At 42.5% G+C, this 27,297-nt stretch overlaps 3 protein-coding genes across 3 annotated transcripts in view; 2 read left to right on the forward strand and 1 right to left on the reverse strand.

Annotated features, from left to right (window-relative positions):
- LOC104965505 (diencephalon/mesencephalon homeobox protein 1-B) overlaps positions 1 to 11,105 on the reverse strand; it is a 69,325-nt gene extending 58,220 nt beyond the window's left edge. Inside the window, exons 1-2 of the mRNA XM_010794458.1 lie at positions 11,045 to 11,105; positions 9,717 to 9,897 (exon numbers count right to left, since the gene is read on the reverse strand). The gene's annotated coding sequence lies outside the window, so the exon portion shown is untranslated. The remainder of the gene's footprint in view (positions 1 to 9,716; positions 9,898 to 11,044) is intronic.
- A 9,710-nt stretch (positions 11,106 to 20,815) lies between these two features.
- On the forward strand, positions 20,816 to 21,546 carry LOC104966253 (slit homolog 2 protein-like). Its single transcript, XM_010795436.1, has 2 exons — positions 20,816 to 21,486; positions 21,531 to 21,546. The coding sequence occupies exons 1-2, from the start codon at positions 20,816 to 20,818 to the stop codon at positions 21,544 to 21,546; spliced, it is 687 nt and encodes a 228-aa protein (XP_010793738.1).
- Positions 21,547 to 21,567: 21 nt separating this feature from the next.
- The window catches only part of tlr22 (toll-like receptor 22), a 9,856-nt gene continuing 4,126 nt past the window's right edge, over positions 21,568 to 27,297 (forward strand). The window contains exon 1 of the mRNA XM_010794460.1: positions 21,568 to 23,195. Within this exon, the coding sequence (XP_010792762.1) occupies positions 21,575 to 23,195 (1,621 nt within the window). The 5' untranslated portion in view covers positions 21,568 to 21,574. The remainder of the gene's footprint in view (positions 23,196 to 27,297) is intronic.

Consider the following 27,297-nt stretch of genomic DNA (forward strand, 5'->3'; position numbering starts at 1 on the left):
TACAAAGTTTACCCTTAAACCCGTAGTATCATATTTTTGGGCCAAAAGCAAAGATAACATCTTGCACAGAAATCTCTGAAATCAGCCCGGTCAGACAGGTTTTCTTTTTTCTTTGCTTCTGCTGGGTTTTATAATGTTCAAAATCCCTCAATTAGAAAAGTAGAGACAGCAAAAAGAAGTCTCAACTAGGGGTGGGCGATATTGAAAAATATATTATCACGATATTTTTCAAGCAGTATCACGATAGACGATATATATATCACGATATTTTTTCATGTCGGTTATTATGGTTATTTTTCAATTTACTTAACAGTACACCTACAAGGTAACAGAAACTAAAACAAAAAGGAGTAACAGACCAAAATAGCATTTCAAGCTGGTTTTATTTCTGAAATGAACAATTCAACATTTTGATATGGCTTCAAGGCAAATGAACTTTCTGAGGTAGCACTAGCAGTGAACATCAACAAACATGAAAAGGAGGGTAAAACATAACTAAGTAAAACATCAATGAGGAAAAGTCAGTGCCAAAGAATTAAAATGTAAACTTTAGACTTGAAGTGCAATAAAAGACTTTAGCATAACTGAAGGGAAAAACTATATAAATACCTTATTGATTAAATAAAATATAAGTCAACAGAATCAAACAAGACAATAAATAAAGTGCAATACTGTCTGAATCCTGACTAGACAGCTTTAGAGCATGTCTTTCACATCAGTTTATTTTTATTTATTTTTATTTTCACTTTTATTTTTTTTTATCACGATAGATACGATATCTCTGAAAAAGCATATCGTGGAGACCTAATATCGTCACGACGATATATATCGTCATATCGCCCACCCCTAGTCTCAACACACCAGAGTTTCTGGAAGAGATGCCTAATCTATGAGGAATACAGAAAACAAGACCCCATCTCTGTTATTTTAGTTTGACATTTACCCGTTTATTATTTATAAACAGCAAAGTGTAGCAAACAAAATCACGGTGAAGCAGGAACACACGTTTGGACAGTTCAACCTGGTCATAAGTATACAGTCGTCATGGGGATTCAACACGTTGTTGAGGACAACTCAATACAATCAAAGGAAACTGTGAAAATATCCCTCGTCAAGGTATCGAGGGCTCAGAAGTTCCTCAGAGTGACACCTGAACCCATCTTTTCAGAAACAACGCAAACACACGCACAGAAACAATTCAGTTCAGAAGGAAGTGATGATAAGAGTGGGTGATGGCGACCTCGATGTGCATCTCACACTTGAATTCCCCCAGGGTGGAGGGGCTCATCGCCCCTTCTTGTTCCCCCATTCGCTGCACACACACACACACACCCCCAGCAATACACACCCACTCTGGGAATGCTGGGGGAAATAGCCCTCATTTATTATTGCCACACTCCCTCGTCTCGTCCCCCTCGGTTCAGCGGGTGCGCCGCCAAAGCACGTCTTCCACCGCCAATGTCACACAATTACCTTTTAACTGCTCAAACAAATAGAGCGACCCAGAGAGTGACATCAAATCAAAACTGTCACAGGTGATTGAGTCTAGTCATCAAGGCAGCCCGCCCGCTACCTGTCAGGAGAGTGAGGGAATGACGGGAAGAGGGAGAATGTGATAGTAGCTTTATAATAGACCCCTAATAATGTATAAACACCCCCTCTCTTCTTCTTTTTTTGCTCCACTCCTATTAAAGTTGGGCACAGAGAGCACGATGCCCTCCTTTTCAGCCGCTCCGCTCCCTCTCGGGACTCAGGACGAGAGAAATGGCTGTGAATGAAGTAATGATAGGGAAAATGATAGAGGGGAGATTGAAATTTCCATCCTCTGTGAACCATGCCGGCTCTGCTCCTGGAAAGACATTGGATGCTAATGGGGTTAGATCACACGCGTGAGAGTTTGAGTCCTGAGTGATGTTAGCTGTTGATACTCCAGACAAGAAAAACATCACTTTAAATGGAGGGAAACTCCCTTAAGGTTTGGGTATAGAGTCCCCAGACTCCAGATACAACCGAACAGGAAGTCACCGATGGATCCAGACAGCGACTGATGGATGGATTTCATGTTTGATACAGAGGACGCAGATAGGCGAGTGGCGCATCCCAGAGAAAAACACCCTGAGAAATAAAGGGCGTGAGGGTTGAGCAAGAGCAAGCCAAGGGGACATTAGGGACATGATGATGTTGTCAGTGTCTGATGTAAATTGGAGAATGACACAGTCAACAGACACGGCTGGATGCTCGCCGCGGCAACACGCCCGGGCCGTGACACTGACAAATGGAATATTTCAGAGGACTTAATCAGAGGAAATGGGGTTTGGTCTGCAGGTGACACAAGTCCCGCTCCAGCGCTCACAAAGAGAAAACTGATTGCCTGTCTTGAAACCCCCAACAACTCTCCATTTCTCCAGTGTGTGTCCGTCTCTGAGTCTCCCCGTTTCCCTGTCCTCACTCGCCTCAGTCACTCCAATACAAGAGGGGGGTTCACCATGAGCATGTAGCTCAATTAGATTCAATCAGAGATATAGCCTGTGAATGCCGTGCCAATAGATATTAGGGATGTCCCGATCACCTTTTTTTGCTCCCGATCCGATTCCGATCATTTGATTTTGACAATTTGCCGATACCGATTTTTCCCGATCCGATCTTTATGCAATGCATTAAGAGAAAAAAAAGAAAAAAAGCATTCAAGTTGTCCCTTAAGGTTATTTTTTTATTTAAATTGGATATTCTATCCAACATGGATATAGCTTCTTTCTTTCACAGCAGCATTGGATCAGTTCAGTTGTGCAGCATTGGATCAAAACAAAATAAAGCTTATCAGTACTCGTTAGCTTACTGCTACAATTAGACACTGCGCCCTGCCCACTCTGTTGCCAGATTTGAGAGAAATAAGCAACCAGGTCTATGAAAACAAGCCCCAAAGAAGCAACACATACATGATGTTGTGTAATTTGAAACCAAAACTAAGGCCTCAGGATGACTTTAAGACTTGAAAATGGTCATTTTTGTTTTGTAACATTGAATACAACATTTAAAAAAAAGTATTTAAAAAAATATAAAAAATGTTTTTAAAAAGTCCCGATCCCCGATTTTTTTTCTCCCGATTCCGATCTTTTGAAAATCACGTGATCGGCTCCGATCCCCGATCACGTGATCGTGACATCTCTAATAGATATGATGCAGAACTACTTCAATGTATAGTTCTGCAAGGTTCTTCAGAGATATACTCTGTATTGTTGATGTTTTGAGACTGCATGAGGCTAGATTTAAGAGTCAATGAAGAATACAAAAAAAACGTCTCTGTGAGGGTATGCTTAGGCACAGCAGTGCTTTGAGCTTAATGCCAAGGTCAACAGGCTCACAATGGCAATGTGAAAATAAAATCAACGTTTACCATGTTCTCCATGTTGAGCATGTTAGCATGTACTCGTTAGCTCTAAAAACAGCAGAGGATGATGGTACTGTCTGTAGTTCTTTATGTATTAAAGCATAAAACAAAGTATTGGGCCGAGGTTTTGTCATGATGATGGTGTTAGATAAAAAGTTAGGAGAAAACTAAGGTAGCTAAATATATCCTGAGGGTAGTTGTATTTCTGTAACCAATTTAATGCCAAACTAGCCAACAGTGGTCTTTTTTTCACAAATGTGAACCTCTTAGTGGCGATAAAGGAAATGCGGATCAACAAAAATGTGATTCTTCTTCTAGGAACAAATCCAGTAGATACATATTTCCCTGAATAAGTGAATACTAAAACCAGCTAAGCCTAACAATGCTATATCAGAGAATCCATTGACTCATTAGGATTAATCCCCTCAGGACAATTAGTAGATATTTCAGTATGGAGCAAAGACATCTATCCCTAGAGCCATGCCCGCAGGATGGCTAGAAGTGAGTGTGCAGAAGTACTAAAAAGTCAACATAAAGCCACATACATTGTTGTATACTGACACCTGACTGACTGACTTTAGAGCAGTGGTTCTCAACTGGTGGGTCGCGATCCAAAAGTGGGCCACGGACCCGTTTTGAATGGGTCGCATACAGTATGAGTGAGTGAAGAAAAATAAAAACACTTTTTTTTTTTTTTAGGAAAAAAGCCAAACTTTTATTTTGAAGGCCCGATTTTCTAACGCTGTTCATGCAGTAGGCGTGCTGGACTGGAAATACCGGAGACCATAAACATTTTTTTCACGTTGTGATCATCTTCTCAATAAAACATATTTGCTGATGTTTTTTCGAGTCTTCTGGCCAATCAGAATCAAGATTGTTGCCGGAAGTCCCCACGGAGAATAACTTTGCTGTAACTACTCTTTATACATCCATGGGTACAACTTCATCTATCTACCCTTATCCACAATTTAAAGTAATTCACACAGACCATCTACTCTTTACTCTTCTCTCTGTGAGGAGCAGCAAGTTCAGCTGTCAGAACAAAGTGAAACACAAACAATGGCATAAAATATTATTAATATGTCGGGAAGCAATAGATTTATTTATTTTCTTCTCAAGAGTGTACCAGAATGCGTATTTTATATGTTAGTATTTCAAAAAATCTCCTGTGGGAGAATCCCACCTTCTGGGGTTAGGTTTTCAGCACGTGTGCCTTTTTCTGTTATACAGTTCAGCTTCAGATTACTGAGCCTTCATTGTAACAGTCGCAGGTGTACTGTGTATGTGCGTGTGGGGAGTGTTGCAGTAGAAAATTCCACTGTAGTGCCCAGTACCTTAATGTACCTTAATGAACAGTGGGCTAAGCCCCGAATGTTTCCAGGTCCAGGAAACGCCCCTGCACAACACAGAGGTAGATGTTCAGTGATAGATCTCCCTGCTCATAACCCTGGACAGTCGAGGGCATTGAGGCCATCGAGAAAGAGAAAAACAGCAAGACCAAGGGGAACAACATTGGCAACAACAGGTGAATATAAAACCTCTAGGAAGAACTTTCTGAAGGCTACTTCACTGTCTAAGACTAAAACCGAGAAGTGAAGTAGTAAAGATCTTAAAGTTTTTGGACAACATGCCAAGCAAAACTCTCCTGCTGGTAATTAGCCTGGTAAAAGCCTAAAACTGCCCCCCTGAAAGTAACAGCAAAACCCCCAAAAAAACTGAAATCCATCTCCTAACCCCTTTGTTTCCAGGACCGGGCATGGCAGTGCCACCAGGAGCTGGAGGTGATTTGGAGCCTGAAGTCCAGTAGCCCCACGCCGGGTATGAATCACAGCAAGGGGCCGCTGCCCTGTCACAGCGGCTGCAGATCAATGATAATTACCACCTTGACACGAGTACGCTTATTACTGAACAGGATCAGGGACAGGGGCCCGGGCTGTGGTGGCCGTAGGGCCCGATCGATACTCCAGGAATAATGGCTCTCTGGGGCCCTAGATTGGACTTTGCCACTAAACAAGCCATTACAGCCGCACGCATGACAGCTTAGGTCTAGATATGCGTCCTAACTCTCCTTGTCCTGGAGGCCTCTCTCTTAGAGCCCGCCTCACTATGGCTCCCACATGCCTCAGTACTCAATCTTGTCAGGGACCGTTATGGGATGGCGAGACACATGCCTCTGGCTTTGAGACGTGTTAACCAGAAGTGAGTGATTGGGGGGAACATGCTGCTACAACACAATGTGCTCCTGTGCAACACGCCGGTGAGAAGGGGCCTTGCAATGTGACCTGATGATTGCCACCGAGTATAGAGATCAAACACAGCCGCAGCGGTGTGTGTACACATGAACATTCACACACAAACAACACACAAAAGCGACGCATCAACGCGTCTAAGTGATGCTGATCCGTCTATGGCAGCCCTCATCTTCTTTTCTCTTTGATTTTTACCATTTCCCTCCTCCAGATCCCTTGTTTTTTTCCCCTCTCCTTTTTTAATCCGGTCATACCTGTAATCGGGCTCTGCGACAGGAAACTTCAGAGAATCAATTAGTCCTCGCCTCATCCGGGAGCCAAGACGATTCCTCTCGACTTGAGCCGCAAACTCCTTCTATCAGGAGTCATTCTGCCTGCCTAACACCCAGACTCCTCTCTCCTGAGCCCGGATAGGTTTGACTCTAAGCCTCTAAAACGTTGACAACCCAAAGCGCCTTTCTCTCGGCAAACCCTAACCGCCTGCCTCACCCCGGCCTCTTCTCCTCTTTCTCACCGTCGTCGTTGCTAAATAAAGAAGGATTTGTTTTTCCCTCCACGACAGAGCTGTGATAATGATGCCCCGTTACGGCGTTTCATCCACGATTTAATAAACAGTCTCTTTTTAAAAAGAATTCAAACTACGCTAAAACTTGATAAGAGTGGATATAAGAGAAGCTGGTGACTCGGGGGCCTTCCTTTGTCCCGGGAAAGTTAGCCACTGAAGAGGCAGCTTTGTGGACGCTGTTGTTTTTAAATGCCGCCACATGGCACAAAAGGAAATGCAAACCTGGGACTCTTCAGCCGGCTACAGCGGGCCCTCGAGTGGAGACTGGAACAAACAGAACATTGAGGGGTCAGATTTAATCCCCCCGCCCCTGCCTTTTGTATTCAGATTAAAGACTAAGGAGGATTTGCAGGAGCCGGGAGTCTCTTGTTAAAAGACTGTTCTCCACTTAACCTGCAATTTACCTGTCACTTAAGCCTGCTGCAGAGATCATCCACACCTCTGCCAGTGAAAGGGGCTGTTATTTTTCCCTCTAAAGAAAGGCTTTATGTTCACTCGAGCATAATGAATTCCCTGACAGATGCTGATTAAAGCAGCGGCAGTTTGTGAAAGATACTTAACACTTTGGAAATAAACAGCAGGGACATTGGACACACACACACACACACACACACACACACACACACACACACACACACACACACACACACACACACACACACACACACACACACACACACACACACACACACACACACACACACACACACACACACACACACACACACCTAATAAAGCAGAAATCACTGCTCGGCCAGTTGATGATGAGGTTGAACTCGGTGTGTATTCTCCAGAGTGCCGTGAAGGAGATGCCTGCAGGAGACGGAGCCGAAACACATTGTGAAGCTTGTTGACTTGATTTGTATTTACCAACCCTCCTCATCTGCTCTACTGACAAATCTCACCAAGAAAACCTGACCTTCCTTTTCCCTCCGTAACCCTCTCACAGAGGCCGAGCGTGATTCATTCCCCCCAAACCAAAGTCAGGGGATGAATGAAACTGCCGCCATCATTTCATCCTCTCCTGCGAGTTGTCTTGCCCTCAGCTGGACGGCCATAACGTGGCTCTAAATCTTCCTCCTGAACAGAACTCTGGGTCCACAGTGGCAGTAAAGTGGACCATTCGTTTTCACAGCACAGCCATAAGGAGTAATAGGAGTGATGTTGAGACATTATCAGTCACTCAGTGCCTGCCAAAGCTCTGTGAGCTGCCCCTAAAAAAAAAAAGCATGTGCAGATGCCCACCACAACTCTTGATGGAGCTTTAAACAAGTCTTTGATACGTTCTTTAATCTCCACTAAACTATCCCACTGGTTTTAACACCCTTACGCATTAGCCTATGTCTTATAACTTAAGAGTTTATAGTTATGTGCTAAATTTAGACGCCCTTTTCTTAAGACTCAAGGCAGCTTGGAAGCTGTGTGCATACAGCGTGCAAAATTATAAACCTCCTGAAACGCTCATTGTTTTAGAAATCAGCACCTTGACTGGCCATTGAGCCGTAACAGATTAGAGCAGTTTGCAGGAACAATCATCTGGATGGTGGAGATAATTTTGCACTTTGTTTGTGCGGACAATCAAACCAAAGGAAAGCGAAAGTCTTTCAGTAAGCCCAAAGTTAAGGGCAGGACCAAAAACTGGATCTGCTGAAACCCTCGTCTTGATTTCTTTGTGTTAAAGAAGATTGCCGTCTTCTGTGCTTTTATTTTTAGCACATTTCCCCTTCCTCTTTCCAGCGTTCCCCTTCTTTTCTTCATCCCTTTTTCCCCCTCTGTTCTCCCTGGTACCCATGAGTCGTTTTTCTGGATGAACCCACCTGTCCACCTGCACATCAAACCCATCCCCGGTGGGCTTCTGTGTTAAATTCCAAACTTAAAACCCATTACTGAGCTATCAGCCTGCTCATAATGCTGTCTAACGACCTCATTTCCCTAAGTGTTAGCCCTGTCAGTCACCAGAGGGCCTGTCAGCATCCGCCGCTCGTGTCCGAGGGTCCCGGCTGCTCTCAGGCATCACCGCCACCTCCACTCAGCCCGTCTTCATCAAAAACAGGATACACCGCTCAATCTCTGCAAACATGTCAAGGCAAAGTGACTGGGGACACAGGGGGTAAGAGACTTTGGAATGAAAGTGCCGGGTATTTCATTTACCATATCCACTCTATTAGTCAGAGCGGCACAGTCAATCAGGGCCCATTTTGATGCGAAGAGGAGTCAGGGGAGAGAGAATTGGGACACGGCAAGATGGCTGACGGTCACGGGGTGGCTATTCCAGCTCAGCCCAAATCAGGAGTTGACGTATATAAAATGGATTATTACCGTTCGGATCCAAAACGTCAAAATGCTTGTCCTTGTTAACCGAGGTGCGGGCACTGAGCATGTGCAGGGAGAGAAGTGACGAAGGGTTCGAAACTAAATGTGTGTGTGTTCATGTGTGCGCGTGTGTGTGTGTGTGTGTGTGTGTGTGTGTGTGTGTGTGTGTGTGTGTGTGTGTGTGTGTGTGTGTGTGTGTGTGTGTGTGTGTGTGTGTGTGTGTGTGTGTGTGTGTGTGTGTGTCACCCCCCCAGGTCTCCCAGCGTACCTTTCTGTGAAATCATTTGGTAAATATGGAACGGGGCCCCTAGGCCACACAGGCCCTGCCCCTCTTTAGGAGTGGATAATTGACTCCTTTTGCCTCCGTGATAATTCATTGCTTGCATATGCCAGCTAATACATCAGCTGAAAACTGCCATGGCCCTCATCTCCCTTGACACACAGACACACACTCTCACACACACACACCACACACCACCAGCACCCAGAGGAATGAGCGACTGTGGAGAGCATAAAAAATGGGGATGACAAATGGCAGCACTTCTAGATCTATGAATGAATTATGTCTCCTAAATACCTTGAGCAGAGGCAACTGTCAGCCAGCGTCTATACTAATCTGGGACAAAATATGACCAGCTCCGCATTAAAAGGGAGGGAGCAGGGCTGCTAGAGAATGAGGCGAGAAATGAACGAGCAATCAGGCCATTAAAATGTGCTGTCTGATTCAGCTTTGGTGGACATTTGCACATTTATCATGAGATGGATATATCCTCCCGCCTTTTGTCATTTTAATACGGCCCCTTCCATTGAAATAGATTAGGATTATTCCAACAGTAAAGAGATATCATTTGTTTTACAATAGCCGAGTCAGCACTCACAACAGTCATTAGGAATTAGATCAGGCAGGGCCGCTGTTTGGAGGGACGCTTTGCAAACTGAAAAGAAGGATAAAATTAATGGCACTTCACTTCAGGAGGTGGGATGTTAAACGCCTGTTCTACCCCGAGTCGGAAAGACAGATGGCTTATACGAGACGCCGGGGCAAACCAAATAAGAGCCGGGCCTGCGTGTGGGAAGTTCAGCGTGCATGAAACACATCGGGTCACTCACCTGGTGATGATTATATTCATAGAGGAGGTCAAAGACACTGTCACCTTGCTATTGTTCTATCTTCTGGATATCTGGGAATGTGGTGTATTACCTGTGGGAAATGTATTTTTCAGGCGGCGGTTCAGAGACGACCTGGCATTGAATCGGGGGCCGCAGGAGGATCGCTGCTTCCCTCCGAAACACAGAGGGCTGCAGGCAGGAGGAGGCGGCAAGGACGCTGGAGCCGCCACTTTGAACAGTTAGAGGCCGCGGTGCATTCAGGGTCCGAACACCTAGGATGAAGGGAGAGTATACAATTGAGATTAGAAATCCAGCCAACAAAAATAAGGACATACGCAGAATTTGCACTGCTCTAAAGTCAAACGGGAAAATGTGAATTAAGAGGTTGGACAATAGAGCAATGAATATATTTATCAATTGGAAAATCAGAAAGTCATTATTCGTCCCACAGTGGGGAAATGTATAGCGTCACAGCAGCAAAGGTTAAGATACAAGCTAGATACAAGGAAAAAGAAGGGTCTTGAAAATTAAATACAAAAATTAAAGATGTTGAAATCTGTAGCGATGAGGATTTTGAAACAACTTTTGGATAAATATTCTTATTAAAATTGGTTCCAGAAATGTTTTAAGACATAAAAACACTCCCCTATTGAAATACACATCTAGGATATGCAAATATTCTCATTTCAAAAGTTGAACAACAGATGGTTTTAACATACAAATATAGTATTTTCTTTACAACATAGGGATGTGCAGCAAAATATATTTTGGTGAAAAGTGAAACCGTTTGTTTTGATATGTGGTCATTAGGCCTACTCGTGTAAAGTGCATGTTGCCTACCAAACTGTGTTGAAGGCTACAAGTCTATAAATCCGTTTGAAAGAGAACAGAGACACTTTCCTGCTTTAGTTGTAAACAGTCATTGGCTTTAGTGCACATAGTGTACCTCAAACGAACATGTTGGGGGACTTTATATCTGTACACAGTTTTAAAGTACATTTAACTTGTTAATACAACAGCCTTGCAATAAGACTGAGAGGTTATCTAATTCTTATGTATCGTCTATCTCGATTATATCAATGAGGGTCGACGCAGAACAAAACAACACTACAGCGTGCAAACAGTGGTTCACCACATCTTCAAACAGATCACAGAACAGGTGCAACAAAAACAGAACACAATAACATTCATGAAGGAATTGATGTACTCTATTAGTTTAAGCTAGGTGTAGGCCTACTTAACAAAGTGCAAATTAGTGGGGTTTCTTCTGAGGACGGCCAGAGGACGACAGTTTTCATGGTGGGTTAAAGTTTTCAAGTATTAGAGAATAATGTACTTGACTTGACTTCGTCTTAATTTCAGATGTGATGTGATTTAATAATGATAAGCAAAAGACTTAATCAAAGCAAGTGTCTTTACCTCGACATGAACACGACCATCGTCACCTGGTGTGGAAACACTCTGAATGGCGATACTGCCCTCTAGTGGCAAAACCCAGTAATGGAGACAGTGAAATACATTTTTTTTTTTCCTGTTGTTTAAATCTGGAAACGTCTGGAAATAATCTTTATGTAGTGTTTTTGTTGTTGTATGTAACATGTAGAGAATAACCTGATTGTTAATGCAACTTCAACCCTTGATGAGGTGACCAATATTTTATTAAAATTAGAGAAAAAGAAGAGGATGTGACTTAAAATGACACGTTTCTAAACTGTTGTAAATTCTTGTTCCTGTTGTCTTGACCAAGTTATTTTGTATGTACCATGCTACAGGATGCATTATTTATGTTTGCTTACATCAGAAGCAGTAGTGGAATTTAACAAAGTACACGTACTTAAGTATTTAAGTATTAACGTTCTTGTACTTTAATTGAGTATTTTTATACTTCCCTACGTTTTGAGAGGCACTATTGTCCTCTACAATTATCCGACAGTTTTAGTTACTTTTTATACAATACAGATTCACATTATAAGCTAATACAGATACAATTATAAACGAACATTAACATATATTTATAGGTTAATATAGCCAGCAGCATTATAAAGTAATTAAAATAAGCTCCACAATTACCAGCTGTGATGAACACATTAATGCATCAATAATCACAATCAAGTCATTAAATATCATTCTGCATAACGTGTACTTTTACTTTCGATACTTAAAGTATATTTTGATAGCAATACTTCGGTACTATTAGGCATTGCTATTTTAACCTTATAGTATAACATCTGAGTACCTCTTCCACCTCTGCTTAAAAGACTCCATGAATACTAGTTTTTAATTTCATTATTACTACTATCTTCTCTCCAGCAGGTGGAGTTATCTCACTTTAAGTAACTCCATCTCCATCAGTGGAGCTGGATTCTTTTATAAGAAGCTTCACGAATATTGTAATATGTATAATTATACAACAATACAAGTGTCAGCTGAAATGTAATTTATTTATTTAGCTGTTGTATGTGATTCCAGTTCATTGTATGCTCACTGAACACGCTCCTCGTTCTGATGGCAGCTATTTGCATAAAAGTAATAGAGTCAGCCGCAGCCTTTTGTGATTCATTCAGCTCTCAGTGACACTCGTGTGATTATGAGCCCTCAACCTCAATAATATCATTATTAAACTTGCAAATGATGACTTGAATGAGTGGGGTGGGATAAAAAAAAAGAGTGCCTCGCAAATTACAGCTATTTTATGCATTTGTCAGTTATCAATGGCACATTTCTCCCTAAGTCACCATGGGATCATTACAATAAAGAACAATAAGAAAGATGCTGGTGAGACTCCGGTGAAATAGATTCAAGGGATTTTGGCTTCTTTACAGGAAACATGGAAACACACAATACTTATTTTGTCATCATAACAATTGATTTGTGGCATGGCTCAGAGCAAGGGGCCCTATTCTACTTTTTGAGGTTTTCCATTTCCTGTAGTGTGTTTTATATGTTTTCGTGCATGTAAATGGTCCGCAAAGGCTAACATCCCAAAGCTTTCTCTCCCACACACTTGGCCCGAAACCCCATAATAGGGCCCCTTTAAAACAGTTTTCGTAAAAAGATGCCAATATACAAGATTATTATCTGTAGAAAAGTGTAAACTATTTTAAGAGCGCTCCATTTGTGTAATCTTACCATCATGTCTTCTGTTTGATGCAAACATACACTCATCTGTCTTAATATTTAATATAGTGTAGTCATCAATAATCCTTCCATTTACAAGCATGATATAATTGTCCATGTCCATCATATCGGGGTGGTGAATGGATCTGATTGGATTAAAAGTTGTTGTGATATTCAAATCACATAAATGAGAGTGACAACCATTGAGAACATCTATTTCATTGGCTGATAACATTCAAACCAGGTGACCACTATGAATCATAACTGGACAATAGATATCATGTAATGGCTGCTAATTATATCACTTGTCTGAATTAATATTCCACATTAGTGTCTGTGTCAACCAGCCCTGCACTAAATTCATTTCACTTATCCATCCTTCAGAGCAGCATGATCTCATAGTTACTGAAATGCGCTCAGGTTATCAAAACATGTCATCCTCGTTTATGGAAACACTGCAGTCATATTTCTAAATCACTGGTTCACCGCAGACATTCACACGGCTTGCTTGCAGCCATTCTTAAAGCAATAACAGCAAGCAGTGTCTGTCCTGTTATCTTCTCCAGTGGGTGAGTTGTCTGTGGGGATCACACTGTGTGTCTTTCTGTGTTTGTGGACATCAGTTATATAATGATGAGTAAACAGAGCTTTCGCCTCTGCCAGCATCTGTTGGTTGAGATGCCAAGTGATGGGCAACATGTCAGCAAGGAGCTGTTTGCACTGCCGCAGCTGGCTTTTCTTAGATAACAAATTCATTATCTCCGCATGACGTGTACCTTCGTTACGTAGCCTGACATGTATGTGCTATTGTGTTTTTTATGGTGTTGTTAAGGTGCATGCTACACAACGAGTTCACTTCTTTAAAGGGCCCTATTATGTTTATTTTCAGGTTCCTATTTGTATGTTGTGCCTCTAATGTGACATGTCTCCATGCTTTAATGTTCAAAAAGCTCTTTATTTTTCTCTATACGGCCTGTGCTGCAGCACCTCTTTTCACCCTCTGTCTGAAACCAGAGCCCAGTCTACTCTGATTGGTTAGCTGGCCGGCTCAATTGTGATTGGTCACAGCTTAAAGCCTATCACATACAATGTGTTGGAGCGCTAGCTAATAGATGCTTGAGTGTAATAGTGATGTCACTATGTTAAGGAAGTAAAGAAAGGAGTACAATGGAGGCGTTTCCCTCTGGATGGCACAGGGATTTTAACCTTTGCAGGTCATTTGCACAAAAACCTATTCAACACAGGAAAGGGAAAAGCTCCAAAAGCCTTTAACCTTTAAATCCTCACCAAGGTTCTTGAACAGAAACACCACATACAGCTGATGATCAAATAACATTTCAGCTTTATTTATAAAAAGGAAAGATGCCACAAACATGTTTTGACGTCTGCAGCAACAACGACACATAATAATAATTTGTTCTTGAATACCCATCTGGACACAACAGATTACTCACTCAGCAGCGGTTGCAAGCATTTAAAAGCAAAAATGATAACACTTCTCTTAAAGCGTGTGAAAAAACACATGGATGGTTATTTAGTTTACACAGGAACAGCTTTCATGACTCAGAGAAGCTTGGCTGGATATTTTCTCTTAAAGGAGGTTGATAAGTACTAACCACAGTCGATCCAGTGGGTGTTTTAAAAGAGAAGTACACAAACTGGCACTTTAATTAAGGTATCATCTCCTGTTTCTGGCAATGTACATCCTGGGATTTAGCAATACATGTTCAACAACAAACTGGAACACATCGAAGAAGCTACAATCAGAGAGGTTTAGCACGTCACATTTTACTCTGCAGTCTTGGACATTCATCAGGTTTTTTTTTTTTTTCCTCTTTAAAAATGGCAGTCAAACCAAACATTTCCATCCTTGAAATGTAAACACTTGTTTGCAATTGCACTGTGCTATAGTCACTTTTATGTCAAAGCCTACCATTTTATAGATGTCCCAACATTTTATCTTTACAAGGTCTACGTTATTTCTATCACTTAGTTTTTTTGATTTGCTGCTATACATTTTTTATCCATGGTTTGTGTACGTATTTCTATTCTATGTGTGCTTTTCTTTTTCATTATTGCTTGCCTTTTTTACCTGCTAGGCCACTTCTGCATGTTACACTGTCAATGTCCCTCTTCTGGGGAACTAATAAACAAATTCTGATTCTGTTAGCAGCAACAAATAAAGCAAACATCAATGCTCAGAAGAAAGCCCATGCTATGTAGAGGAAGTGTTCTGCAGCATCTGTGTGGGACTGCTCGGCTTCCTGTCAGAGGTCACGGCGCCCTTATCTCCCGTGACACCCTGGCCTGACATCTCAGACATGTGCAACTCCCCGGCTCCATCCTGGCAGCCGGCGTCCCCCCCGCGGCTGCAGCTGGACTTGTGAGAGGAGCTGGGGGAGTTGGTGGGGCTGAGCTGGACGGCCGTGGTGTCCTGCATCGTGTGCTCGCTCGTCTCCATCTCAAAAGCTGCCGTCCCCATCCTCATCAGCCCCCAGTTCTCGCCTCCTTTAGCCTTGTGGGCCATGTTTGCCGGGGGCCTCCTGCTGCCCACACAGCACCCTGCGAAAAAGCCCAAAGCTATCAATAGAAGGAGAGGTCCGATGATGATTGGGGGGTTTCCTGAAGGCATGAAGGTGCCAAAGGCGAAGGCTCCCACCAGGGTGATGTTGATGCCGGCCAGCATGATGCACAGGCCGCAGGCGCAGCACAGGGCCGGGGAGGGCAGGCTCTGATGCAGCAGAGCGCGTCTGGGGGTCTTCTTGGGGGCACATGGTTTGGAGGTTTTTTCAGGTAGCACCATGTCTCGTGAAAAGATTTCTGAGACCCACAAAAGATCAGATGATGACTGAACTCATCGCCTAAGAGAGAGATGAGGGTGATGATGAAGAGGCTGAAAATGGAGGGCAAATGTAAGAAGTTGTAAACGCTTAAAATATTTTTTCTATTTTTAAAATGAAATACATTTATTTTATTTTATATTTAATTTGATTTCAAAAGTTATTCCTCAAATGCTTCAAAACATCTCCATAAATGATTGAATCGCAACAAGTAAGAAACAAAAGAAACACATAATGCATGTGGCAATAACATGAGCAAAACGGCAGCTATCATTAGAACAGAAAACATAACACTTGAATCACAACTACAATTTTCTTAACTACTGCTGCCAGACATGTACACATACAATTTGTACAAAGAGACATTTAAAACACACACACAACAACATTGCTTTGCCCTGCTGTCAGTGTCACTTACCTCAGATCAGAGCATCATGTTGTGCAGGAGTCTGTGAGATCTGTCCCTCCTGCAGGTGAGCTGCAGAGTGAGAAGCTGCTCACACACCACAGCTCGTTATGATGAAAATGGACCACTTGGGGTGCTGCAGAGCTCTGAAGCAAACCTTTCCAACCAACAATGGCAAAGAAGTGATTAAGTGGGTGCATGCATGTGTGTACTGAATACATCTACATAGGCCTATGATGCATTGAGGAATATCTGAGCAGTCTGTAGACATTCAAATACACATGGTGGTGTTTATGTGTTATTACTGCTTCTTTAAAAGTAAGATCAAACCATGATAAAAGTATATTTGCTGTTAGCAAGAGAGGAGAGCTCATGCAGGAAAATGCTACCCAGATACTCAGCTAAATGCTGCCGTGATTAAACGCCATATTAAGTTCCAAACCACATCAAGGATTATTTCTGAAACAGTATGGAGCTCAAATGCTTTTTCTCTTGCGGGTTTACCACAAGGTGGGTGAGTACCTTTTAATATCAGGCTTTTTTACACATACTCTCTCCAGTAGAGGTTAGCTCTGAGTGTTAGCGATGCTTGCTAATGTAAACACAGATCATAGACCTTTCTCATTTCTAATTTTCCCCTCCTCGACTGTTCTCCTCGACTCCTATCCTCGCATCTTAGTCCCGCCCACAGGAGATGCAAGCGGAGGAGTCAAGGAGGGGAACTGAGGAGAGAGGAGTGGAAGCAACAGGCGTTTAGAGAAATTCAACATGGCGCGCTGAAATCGATTTCCAGGTCACTACCGGAGGACTCGGGAGTCGAGGAGGCGGAAATTAGATACATCAGAAAGGCCTCATATTACTTCCCAAACAAAATTGTTTCTGATTAGAGAATGCACTCCAAAACAAAATGATGGTTAGGAGTTTGCAACAAACATGTGACACAAACAAGTGGTATCACGTCACGCGTCACTTCAAACGTGATTGCGGTTGCTATGAGTGAAGCTAGAAAGGATAACCTACACCCTGTTTGGGTTGAGGATTTAGAGCAGTCCCTGGTGTTACGTCTTGTGTGGGTGTAATCAGTGTGTGTGGATGAACAGGGCCCAAACCTCAGTTTACTTCTGCCCAGCCTGGCCCTGCTTGTCTTATTGATGCTCGCGGCCACAAACATACACACACGGCACAGGAAACTGTTTTCTTTACTGAATTTGACAGAAACATTTGTGTGCAGTTCAATTTGATTAAACTGCTCCTTGTTTTGGCACAATTTAAATGTATAGATCCTCATTCTTAGGCAAAAGTATCTTAGTGACTGTCCACACTTCCCCTGTCACGACCTTAGTTTTTGTGTTTAATGTTTCCTGTTTTATTTTGAAATGTATTTTCTCATTGTGTTTGGTTTTACTTCCTGACTGTGTTTTTTGTCGCCTTTGTTAATGCCCTGATTCTCTCCATCTGTGTGCGATCTCCTCGCTGCCTTCGTGTCTCTACCGTCCCTCAGCTGTGTCTTGGTCATGTAATTAGGCCCGTTTCTATACACTCCTGTTTTCTACGAAGCACAGTGGAGGAGGCGCCATCATGATCTGGAATGCATCTTCCTTTAATGGCGAAGGAGAATAACGTCACTCTTTTGGGCCATCCAGCCTGTACCCCTGATCTAAAATAGGCTGGTCTCTTTGGCTGGTGTGACATCAATCACCTCCAGCTCAACATCAGCAAGGCTAAGGAGCTGGTGGTGGACTTCAGGAGGAGCAGGAAGAGGCCTGGGAGTGCACTTGAACAATAAACTGGACTGGAGTGACAACACTGATGCTCTCTTCAGGAAGGGACAGAGCCAGCTGTTCTTTCTGAGGAGGCTCAGGTCCTTCAGCACAAGTCTGCTGCAGATGTTCTACCAGTCTGTGGTGGCCAGTGGGCTCTTTTTTGCCGTGGTGTGCTGGGGGGGGGGAGACACCAACACAAGGGACACTGACCGGCTGAACAAGCTGAGGAAGGCTAGCTCTGTAGTTGGAGTACAACTGGACAATCTGGAGGAGGGGGCAGAGGGAAGGACGAGGAGGAAGCTGGACTGCATCCTGGAGAACCACTCCCACCCCCTCCCTGCAGAGCGAGCGAAGATGATACAACAACAAACAATAACATAACAAACAAATACATGTAAATATATTTAACAATCCGGACTCAAATATTAATATTTGTTCATGTAATTCATTTCTTGTTTTAACTTATGTTTTACTTATATACTTATATAATTTCACATGATATATTATTATATTTGTTTGTTATTATATATATATTTTATATATTTGTTATTTATATATTTTATGTTTGGGATGCTCTTGATCGGCCGTATACGACAGCGTGTTCCAGTTCCTGACAATATCCAGCAACTTCGCACAGCCATTGAAGAGCGGAGCCGTGGACCAACAATTCCACAGGCCACAATCAACATTCCTGATCAACTCTATGCCAAAGGAGATGTGTTGCACTGCGTTGAGGCAAATGGTGGTCGACACCAAGAATACTGACAGGATTTCGAGACCCCCCAGACTGAGCCTGAGGCTGTGCGAAAGTTGCTGGGATATTGGCAGGAACTGGAACACGCTGTCGTATACGCCGATCCAGAGCATCCCAAAGATGCTCAATGGGTGACATGGTAGGGTTTAGGCTTTAGGGTTTAACCCTAGGGTTTTTCGGACCCCCCAGACCTGCGCCAGACAGACCCCCAATTAAGCAAAACTGCACGTTTCAGAGTGGGCCTTTTATTGTGGCCAGCCTAAGGCACACCTGTGCAATAATCATGCTGTCTAATCAGCATCTTGATATGCCACACCTGTGAGGTGGGATGGATTATCTCGGCAAAGGAGAAGTGCTCACTATCACAGATTTTTTCAGATTTGTGAACAATATTTGAGAAAAACCCTGTTTCACAGAAAACAGAACAAGAACAACTACTCTACTCTCTGCTCACTCCTTTCCTGTAAAATACAGGTCCAGCCCACACATATGCTGGTGCTACAGGCTGCAAGGCATTGCACTTAGAACTACAATAAGCATGTTAATGTTAATCTAACAGCTCCGGCGCTCCACTAGCACTCCCCCCCCCCCCTATTTTGCATTTTGAAATGCTCCCGATTTCTGAGGTCTCAGGGTTGGCAAGTTTGACCATCCTTGTTGAGATGTACTGTGCTTCCTGTCAGTATCAGACTAACAATACATGATTCAAACTGTCTTTGATAGCATCACTGAAACAAACAAATACACTCACAAACATCTGCTGCAATACTTCAGAAACACTTCCCGTATTTTCAGACCGATGTCTATTGATGTGTTTTCTGAGATCATGGAAATCACTTAAAAAAAGGGGAAGTGGAAGTGAGCTAATTTCTACTGCTGTCGTAGAAATATCAGAACTGAAATGAGTGGCTGTGATCAGACTGCGAGACGCGATGCTCTAAAGGGGAATGGTGAGTATCAAAAACAATTTGGTGATAAATCTGGTGGTTTCTTTCTTTCATGAATTTTATGAAATGCAATAGAATCTAGGTACTGGTACTTAAGATAAGATATATAACTCAATGTGAGGTTTTTCAGCCTTTCATTTCCTACCAGACAGTAAACTGGATTTAAGATGAAAGACTGTTGGTCAGACAAAACAGGACATTTGCCAGAGGTGACACATATTTGTATTGTTCCTTCACATAAAATAAACAGAGCATTACTTTAATGATGTGCTACTATCTTGATAATGTAGCCTACAAATTAGTACCCTATTAAGAAAAGTCGATAAAGCACAATTACCTTTTTTGAAATTTGAAAAGAATTACAGGAATAGTTACAGAAAAATGTGATCTACAGTTAAATGCTTCAGTGTCAGTTTATTTGATTTTATAAACAGCGGAGCATGCCTTTCATGCAATGACTCTTAACGCAGCACAGGCATGCCCCGGGTCTGAGCCACGGACAGCCCCGCCCCGGGGTTGCCACTTCTCTCTCCTTTGAGAATGGTTTTGTTTAGAATTAGATAAATACTTGGGAAATGTCCCAGTGCTCCTGATGGCCAATCCGCCTCTGCTTGGGTGAATGTATAGATTATTTTCATGTCAAAAAGCTCAACTCCTAGCGAAGTCACAAGTCATTTGTGTTTTAAAGTCCAAGTAAAGTTGCAACCCTTTGATTTTGTCGAGTCAAATTTGGGACTCATGTCTGACTTAAGTCCAAGCATAGATTGTATCTAAATTGTCTCTAAAGTTTTTTGTTATTATTCATATAGTTTCACATTATCATTATTGTCATATGGCTTGCCTTTGATGTTTTTTAATTTATACACAAGACATTTATTCAACGTCTGTCTGTCTTCAGGGTTGAAACCGTCATCAGCTCTCCCTCTAGTTCCTTTTGTTCCCCATTAATTATGGTCTTATCATATTTTATGCAACCAGAAGTAACAGGAGAGGGCTGATCAAAGTATAATGCTGAACAAGATATTTGTATGCAACCAAAATGTTACAATTAACTTTCATGAAGTAAAAACACACACACCTAAAGGCATCTTCTTCTCTCTAAGCAAGAAAAGTGAACACAAATATCAAGCTATTACTTTTCAGGATAAAGTTATGTTGTGTAATGGGTTGTGTTGTCCTCTACAGATTTGGACTCTTAAATTCCATTAATGGCAACACATCTCAACTTGGCAGTATCTCAACAAGCAAACCAGCCATGGGGGGTTTGTCCTTAATGCAGAGACTTCTTGTCTTATCTACGTTTCTCCTGCTACAGACTAGCCTTTCACTGGCATATTCACTGAAAAACTGTTCCATTGAATATATGGCAGATGGTGTTTTGGATTGCTCAAACCGTAAACTTGTTTCCATCCCTGATGACATTCCCAGCCATGTGAGTTCAGTAAACTTATTCGGGAATCTGATTGAACAGATTAACAGGGGAAGTTTTGGAAACTTGTCAAAGCTGAACATTTTGTTCCTGAGCTCCAATCAGATCAACTATGTGGAGGACGGATCTTTCATCCATTTGTGTGCATTGACCCAGCTCTACATGGACAGTAACAAACTGACCGACCTCACTGGCAAGCTCTTCCAGGGACTGTCCAACCTTACCATGCTAGACCTCAGTGAAAACAGCATTCAGTTTATTCATACCTCTGCCTTCCAGTTCCTGTCCAGCTTACAAACAGTGAGGCTAGACAGCAACAATCTCCAACAAGTCTCTGACCTTCTGCCCATCCTTCAGCTGCCAAACATACAGAAGCTGAGCATTAGACATACTCCATTTTCCTCCTTTGAGACCAAAGATCTTCCATTGAATGTGTCCTCAAGCCTGAAGGTGTTAGATCTTTATAATAGCAAGTTGGAGAAGTTCAGCATCACAACAGATATCTTTCCTTACCTTGAGATTATCAACTTTACTGGGAGTGGCATGGATTCTGGTCTAAAATGGGATGTACCTGACAAGACTTTACTGAGGAACATAACTCAACTGTATTTTGGTCAACCTATGATTGCCTTTGAAGAATTACGAAAAGTCCTGGAGAGCCTTGACTCATTGGTGCATCTTAGACTTACGTACATGGAGGAATTGATCCACAAAGGTATTTTAGCTACTGTTTGCAGAATACCAACACTTAAAAAGCTAGATCTAGATTTCAACCACGTCCCCAATTTAAGCTCACAACTTGTAGATTGCCGCCACCTCAGTGAGCTTGATCTATCTCATACTTTCATGAGGGAACTGCCTAAGGACAAGATACGATTTATGAAGCAACTGAGGTTTTTAATTCTAGAGTGGAACCGCCTTACCAAAGTGCCTGATGATATTCAGAGTCTCTCCTCCCTCAAAATCCTCAATCTTGGAAAGAATTTCATTTCTGATTTGAGCTGTAACGATTTCATAAACACAACAGGCCTCAGAGAGCTTTATCTGGATTCCAACCGCATTGTCAAATTGAACGGATGTGTCTTTGAAAATCTTAATGAACTGAATATTTTAGATTTAAGTGACAACCTGCTGTGGACATTGGGAGGTGTCTTCAAAGAAGGTCTGCCGAGGCTTGAGTTCCTGGATTTGAGCAGCAACAATTTGATTACTCTTGAAAATGAGGATTTTCAAGCTTTAGGATCCTTAACATTTTTAAATGTAGTGTCAACTCATATTGGTAGGGTGAAACGTAGGACTTTTCTCGGACTGAACAACTTAAGAAACCTGACTTTATCTATTCCCCTTGACTATGAAACTCATTTCAGAGGAACAGTGCAGTTGGAACGTCTTACAATCAACCTCTTTATCGACGGCAGTTTCAAAAGTCCTCTTCCAAGCCATCATGACGCTTTCTACCAGTTAAAATGTTTAAAAGTTCTTACTATAAAATGCAAAGGTTATCACTTTGGCTTCCCCCTTGACATACCGTTGGAAATGCTCCAGTCTATGAAACATTTAGAGGAATTTACAGCTGAGAACGTCTACATCCAGGCCCTAGACCCAGAAACATTCCAATTCAATCCCCAGCTCAAGAGTCTTACCATCGGAATGACTGACTTGTCAGATTTGCTTCCTGAACTGTTTGAGCCAATACCAAACCTTCAGGTTCTCGATCTCTCTGAGAGTCAGATCAAGTCTTTGGATTTTTTGACCCATGTAAACCTGCCTGCACTTAGATGTTTGAAACTGAGGGACAATGACATTACAGTGATCAACGAGACGATCTTCCAGTACCTCCCTGCACTAACACACCTGTACCTGGAAAACAATCCTTTCACCTGTGACTGCTCTAACGCCGGCTTTATTCAATGGGTGAGGAGCAACACCCAAACACAGGTTGTTAATAGCCATCAGTATACGTGTTCCTTTCCTGTGGCTGAACAGGGAAGCAAGTTGCTGGACTTTGACATCCAGTCCTGTTGGATGGACGTGAGCTTCCTCTGCTTCATTTCCAGCAGTTGCATAACTTTGGTGACACTCCTCACATCGTTCATCTACCACTTTCTGAGGTGGCAGATAGCTTACACCTTCCACCTCTTCCTCGCATTCTTGTATGAAAGCAGAAGGAGGAAGAAGGGAGCTCCTCTTCAATACGACGCCTTCATTTCCTACAACATTCACGACGAGGCCTGGATTTGCAGAGAGATGCTGCCGGTGCTGGAAGGAGAGCAGGGCTGGAAACTGTGTCTGCACCACAGAGACTTCCAACCAGGTAAACACACACATAACTCACACACAAATCACTCATATCTATCCTTTTCTGCTCTCTGTAAATCATCTATTAAAAATAACCACTCATTAAACCTGCATTTCTTTGGATGAAATGTAAAAATGTCCAAGTTCTGGACAGAAAAACTAGTAAAACCATCAAAATGAAATATGTTTCTTAATTCCTGAACAATGTAAGAATGTAAGAATTAAACGGATGAAAATGGATTGTTTATTTAATGAAGGAGATGAACACATAAAGCTAAAAACTACAGTTTTGAAAGTCAAGTGCTGTTTCAAATCAAGTGCATTTTCTGATAATTCTTAAGGACTTCTACAGAAGTGAGGAAACTAAACAATATCTCCCAGCGTGTTATTTGTACTTTCACTTAAAGTGAATAAAGTGTTCAACAGAGGTTTGTGTTCAAACCAATCATGTTCAGTATTTTATTCTGCTGTCAGAATTAGGGGTTCATTATCTGATTGTCTGTGTCCTCTGTTCCTCTTCCTCTTTACTCCTTCCTTTCATAGTATTGTGCATGCAGAGCAGATACAGTACCAAAAGATATTTGCATCACGCTCAAAGGTTTCACATCGTTTTCCCCACTGAAGGAAAGCGGGCGTCTACAGATTAGCCCGGGGCCCTTCTCATTTCGGTTAAATTAGGCTTGTTTGAGACGCGTTGCGGCTCGCCTCGAAAGTAGACGAGAATATCCGATCGCAGTCGGGGGAGGTCTCAAAAAGCTCGCCTGAAGTCGGACAGCTCCGAGTCGGATTCTTCTTCTTCTACTTCTTCGCCTTCTTCTTCTTCTCTCGGTTTTTTGGCGGATTGCAAACAACTTTAAGGTGCATACCGCCACCTCCGGACTCGGCTTGACTCGGTTTGCATTCATAAAGAATGCACACGTGTTTAATCGTTCATGTCAGATATGTACTAAATAAATACATTTGTTCCTGCTCAAGATTAGATTCAACTTTATTGTTATTGCACATATTACAGGTACTGAGACAACGAAATGCAGTTTAGCTTCCAACCAGGAGTGCAACAAGCAGTAAAGTGAAAAGTAATGTACACAATCTACAGAATAAAATATAGAATGAATTGAATGATGAATAAACAGTGAGGGGTATGAATATACACAGCAGCCTGTGAGCAATATGAACAGTGTGTATGAATATGCTAAGATATATAAAGTATAAAAACGGTAAGCAGTGCAAGTATAGTATAACATATATAGATATTAATTTCATGATGATAAACATTGTGGAACAATGATGAAAAATGTGAATGGAAAGGCGACGTAAAACTGACACCAAACAACAACAAACTTTTGCCGAGCCAATTGGAGAGTTTCATCAGCAGCACGTGGTAAAAACCACCAATGAGCGCTCAGCTCGAGATACCAGCGAGTCGTTTCCCATCAAGCATTTCGCTTCCACAGCCCGTGGAGAGGAACTGCGCCGCCGCTAGGCTTGTTTGAGACGCGTTGCGGCTCGCCTCGAAAGTAGACGAGAATAGCCGATCGCAGCCGGGGGAGGTCTCAAAAAGCTCGCCTGAAGTCGGACAGCTCCGAGTCGGCTTCTTCGCCTTCTTCTTCTTCTTCTCTCGGTTTTTTGGCGGATTGCAAACCACTTTAAGGTGCATACCGCCACCTCCGGAGTCGGCTTGACTCGGTTTGCATTCATAAAGAATGCACACATGTGTTTAATCGTTAATGTCAGATATACTAAGTAAATACATTTGTTCCTGCTCAAGATTAGATTCAACTTTATTGTTATTGCACATATTACAGGTACTGAGACAACGAAATGCAGTTTAGCTTCCAACCAGGAGTGCAACAAGCAGTACTTATTTTATTTTTTTTACTGCGACAACGTTGACTTGCCTGTGAATAAAAAATAAACCATAGTGTTGGTGATCTACAGTGTTGTCATTCTTCTTTGAACACCAGCAAGACCGCTTTTCAACAATCACACTCCCTGTCATTGACATAATTAATAGATAGTTTAGCTTCTCACCATCATTTGCTGTGGCCAACTGATGTTAACGATCGTAACTGAAAGGCTGCCTTCCAAACGTAAACATTCAGCCACGTGACATTCAGCCNATAAAATGTATAAACGAACATTAGTTGGATTAATATTGATTAGAGTGCACAATAGAAATAAAATAATTGAGAGAAGAAAAAGAGATATGTTATCTATCAAAACCCAGTTAGATTAACATTCATTGTATTGCACACTTTGTTTGTTGGTTTGGACATGTAGCAAATTAACATTTTAAATAGCACTTGATGACTGACTGAATGGAAATGACAATAAATGAAAATGTAAAACGAAAAAAGCGATCATGAAAATGTTTCCAAAAAATGAATAAAATGATTTTTGACCACTTTGTTGTTCAGATATATCACATATTTGTAACTAAATTATTCATGAATTGAAACAAAACACGGTATAAACTGAGGAGTGACTCCCGTGAGGTTCATGTATTTTCTTCACTCCGCTGGGAAACTGCTCTCATGTCAAGAAGCATCAGATCAGTGCATGCACTGCATCGTCCAATCAGTGAGCGATACACAGTAAGGGGCTGGGCAAGTGTCTGAGGATTTCATCGGAGGATGGTCTGATGGTTCCTCGGTTATCGCTCCTCCATTATCGCTCATCGCTCCTTGATCCTCGGCCCTCGGCCCTCCGGCAAAAATAAGGCCATTGGGACGCTACACAAGATGGCGCAGACAAATCAACTTCCGGTGAGACCGAGACCGAGGAGCGAGGAAATGAAAAATAAGAGAAGTGAGAAGGGCCCCCGGTCTCAATTCAGGGGCTGCATCCTTCGGAGGCTGCATTCGTAGACCGCATGTATTATTATGTATTGAAGTCAATGGCGAGAGAAAACGTATCTTTCGATCCCGTTTGAATTGTGCCATGAATTACACATATGATGTTTGTCAATCTTAGCCGCTTTCACACCAAGTACTTTGCCGTACTTAGTGCCGACACTTAGTGCCCCGGCCGGCACTTAGTAACCCCATGGAGCTAAGTACAGTTCGCGTTCACACCGGAATAAGTTCCCTGAGGGAAGATTACGCAAATGAGCCGCTGATGTCACTTCTTCTTCTTCTGCTTTGGGTTTACTGGCAGGACGCAAACAACTTCACGGCGTATACTGCCACCCGAAGTCCCCGGCAAAACGACGCGTCATCGTGAGTAAATCGTAATCGGGGCGGCGCTGTTGCGCTCTCTCTATCTGATTCGGCTGTGTTTTTTTTGTACCGCTCGACACCTCTACTCCTCACATAGCCGCCTCAAGAACCGGCTAAATGAAGCGCTTCCGAAGTCAATCTTCGACGGACGCATCAAGGGCGTCGGGAAAAATGACTCGGTCAGCGCGCGCGCGCCGCGCGGTGAGGCCCCTGAAGCCGNTGTGAATAAAAAATAAACCATAGTGTTGGTGATCTGCAGTGTTGTCATTCTTCTTTGAACAGCAAGACCACTAACACCCTATTTCAACAATCACACTCCCTGTCATTGACATCATTAATAGATAGTTTAGCTTCTCACGGTCATTTGCTGTGGCCCACTGATGTTAACGATCGTAACTGAAAGGCTGCCTGCCAAACGTAAACATTCAGCCACGTGACTTGCAAACTCTGGCGAGAGTTTTACACTACCGAGCAAGTCGGACAAAATAGGCTTGTTTGAGACGCGTTGCGGGTCGCCTCGAAAGTAGACGAGAATAGCCGATTGCAGCCGGGGGAGGTCTCAAAAAGCTCGCCTGAAGTCGGACAGCTCCGAGTCGGATTCTTCTTCTTCTTCTTCTACTTCTTCGCGTTCTTCTTCTCTCGGTTTTTTGGCGGATTGCAAACAACTTTAAGGTGCATACCGCCACCTCCGGAGTCGGCTTGACACGGTTTGCATTCATAAAGAATGCACACGTGTTTAATCGTTAATGTCAGATATGTACTAAGTAAATACATTTGTTCCTGCTCAAGATTAGATTCAACTCTATTGTTATTGCACAGATTACAGGTACTGAGACAACGAAATGCAGTTTAGCTTCTAGCCAGGAGTGCAAAAAGCAGTAAAGTGAAAAGTAATGTACA

This window comes from Notothenia coriiceps, unplaced genomic scaffold, assembly GCF_000735185.1.
Source record: "Notothenia coriiceps isolate Sejong01 unplaced genomic scaffold, NC01 NC01_scaffold00037246, whole genome shotgun sequence".
In the NCBI taxonomy this organism is placed as follows: Eukaryota; Metazoa; Chordata; class Actinopteri; order Perciformes; family Nototheniidae; genus Notothenia; species Notothenia coriiceps.

Bases quoted from the DNA above. Each gene is read 5' to 3' on its own strand.
- LOC104966253 (XM_010795436.1), top strand. From the start codon at position 20,816: ATGGCAGATGGTGTTTTGGATTGCTCAAACCGTAAACTTGTTTCCATC.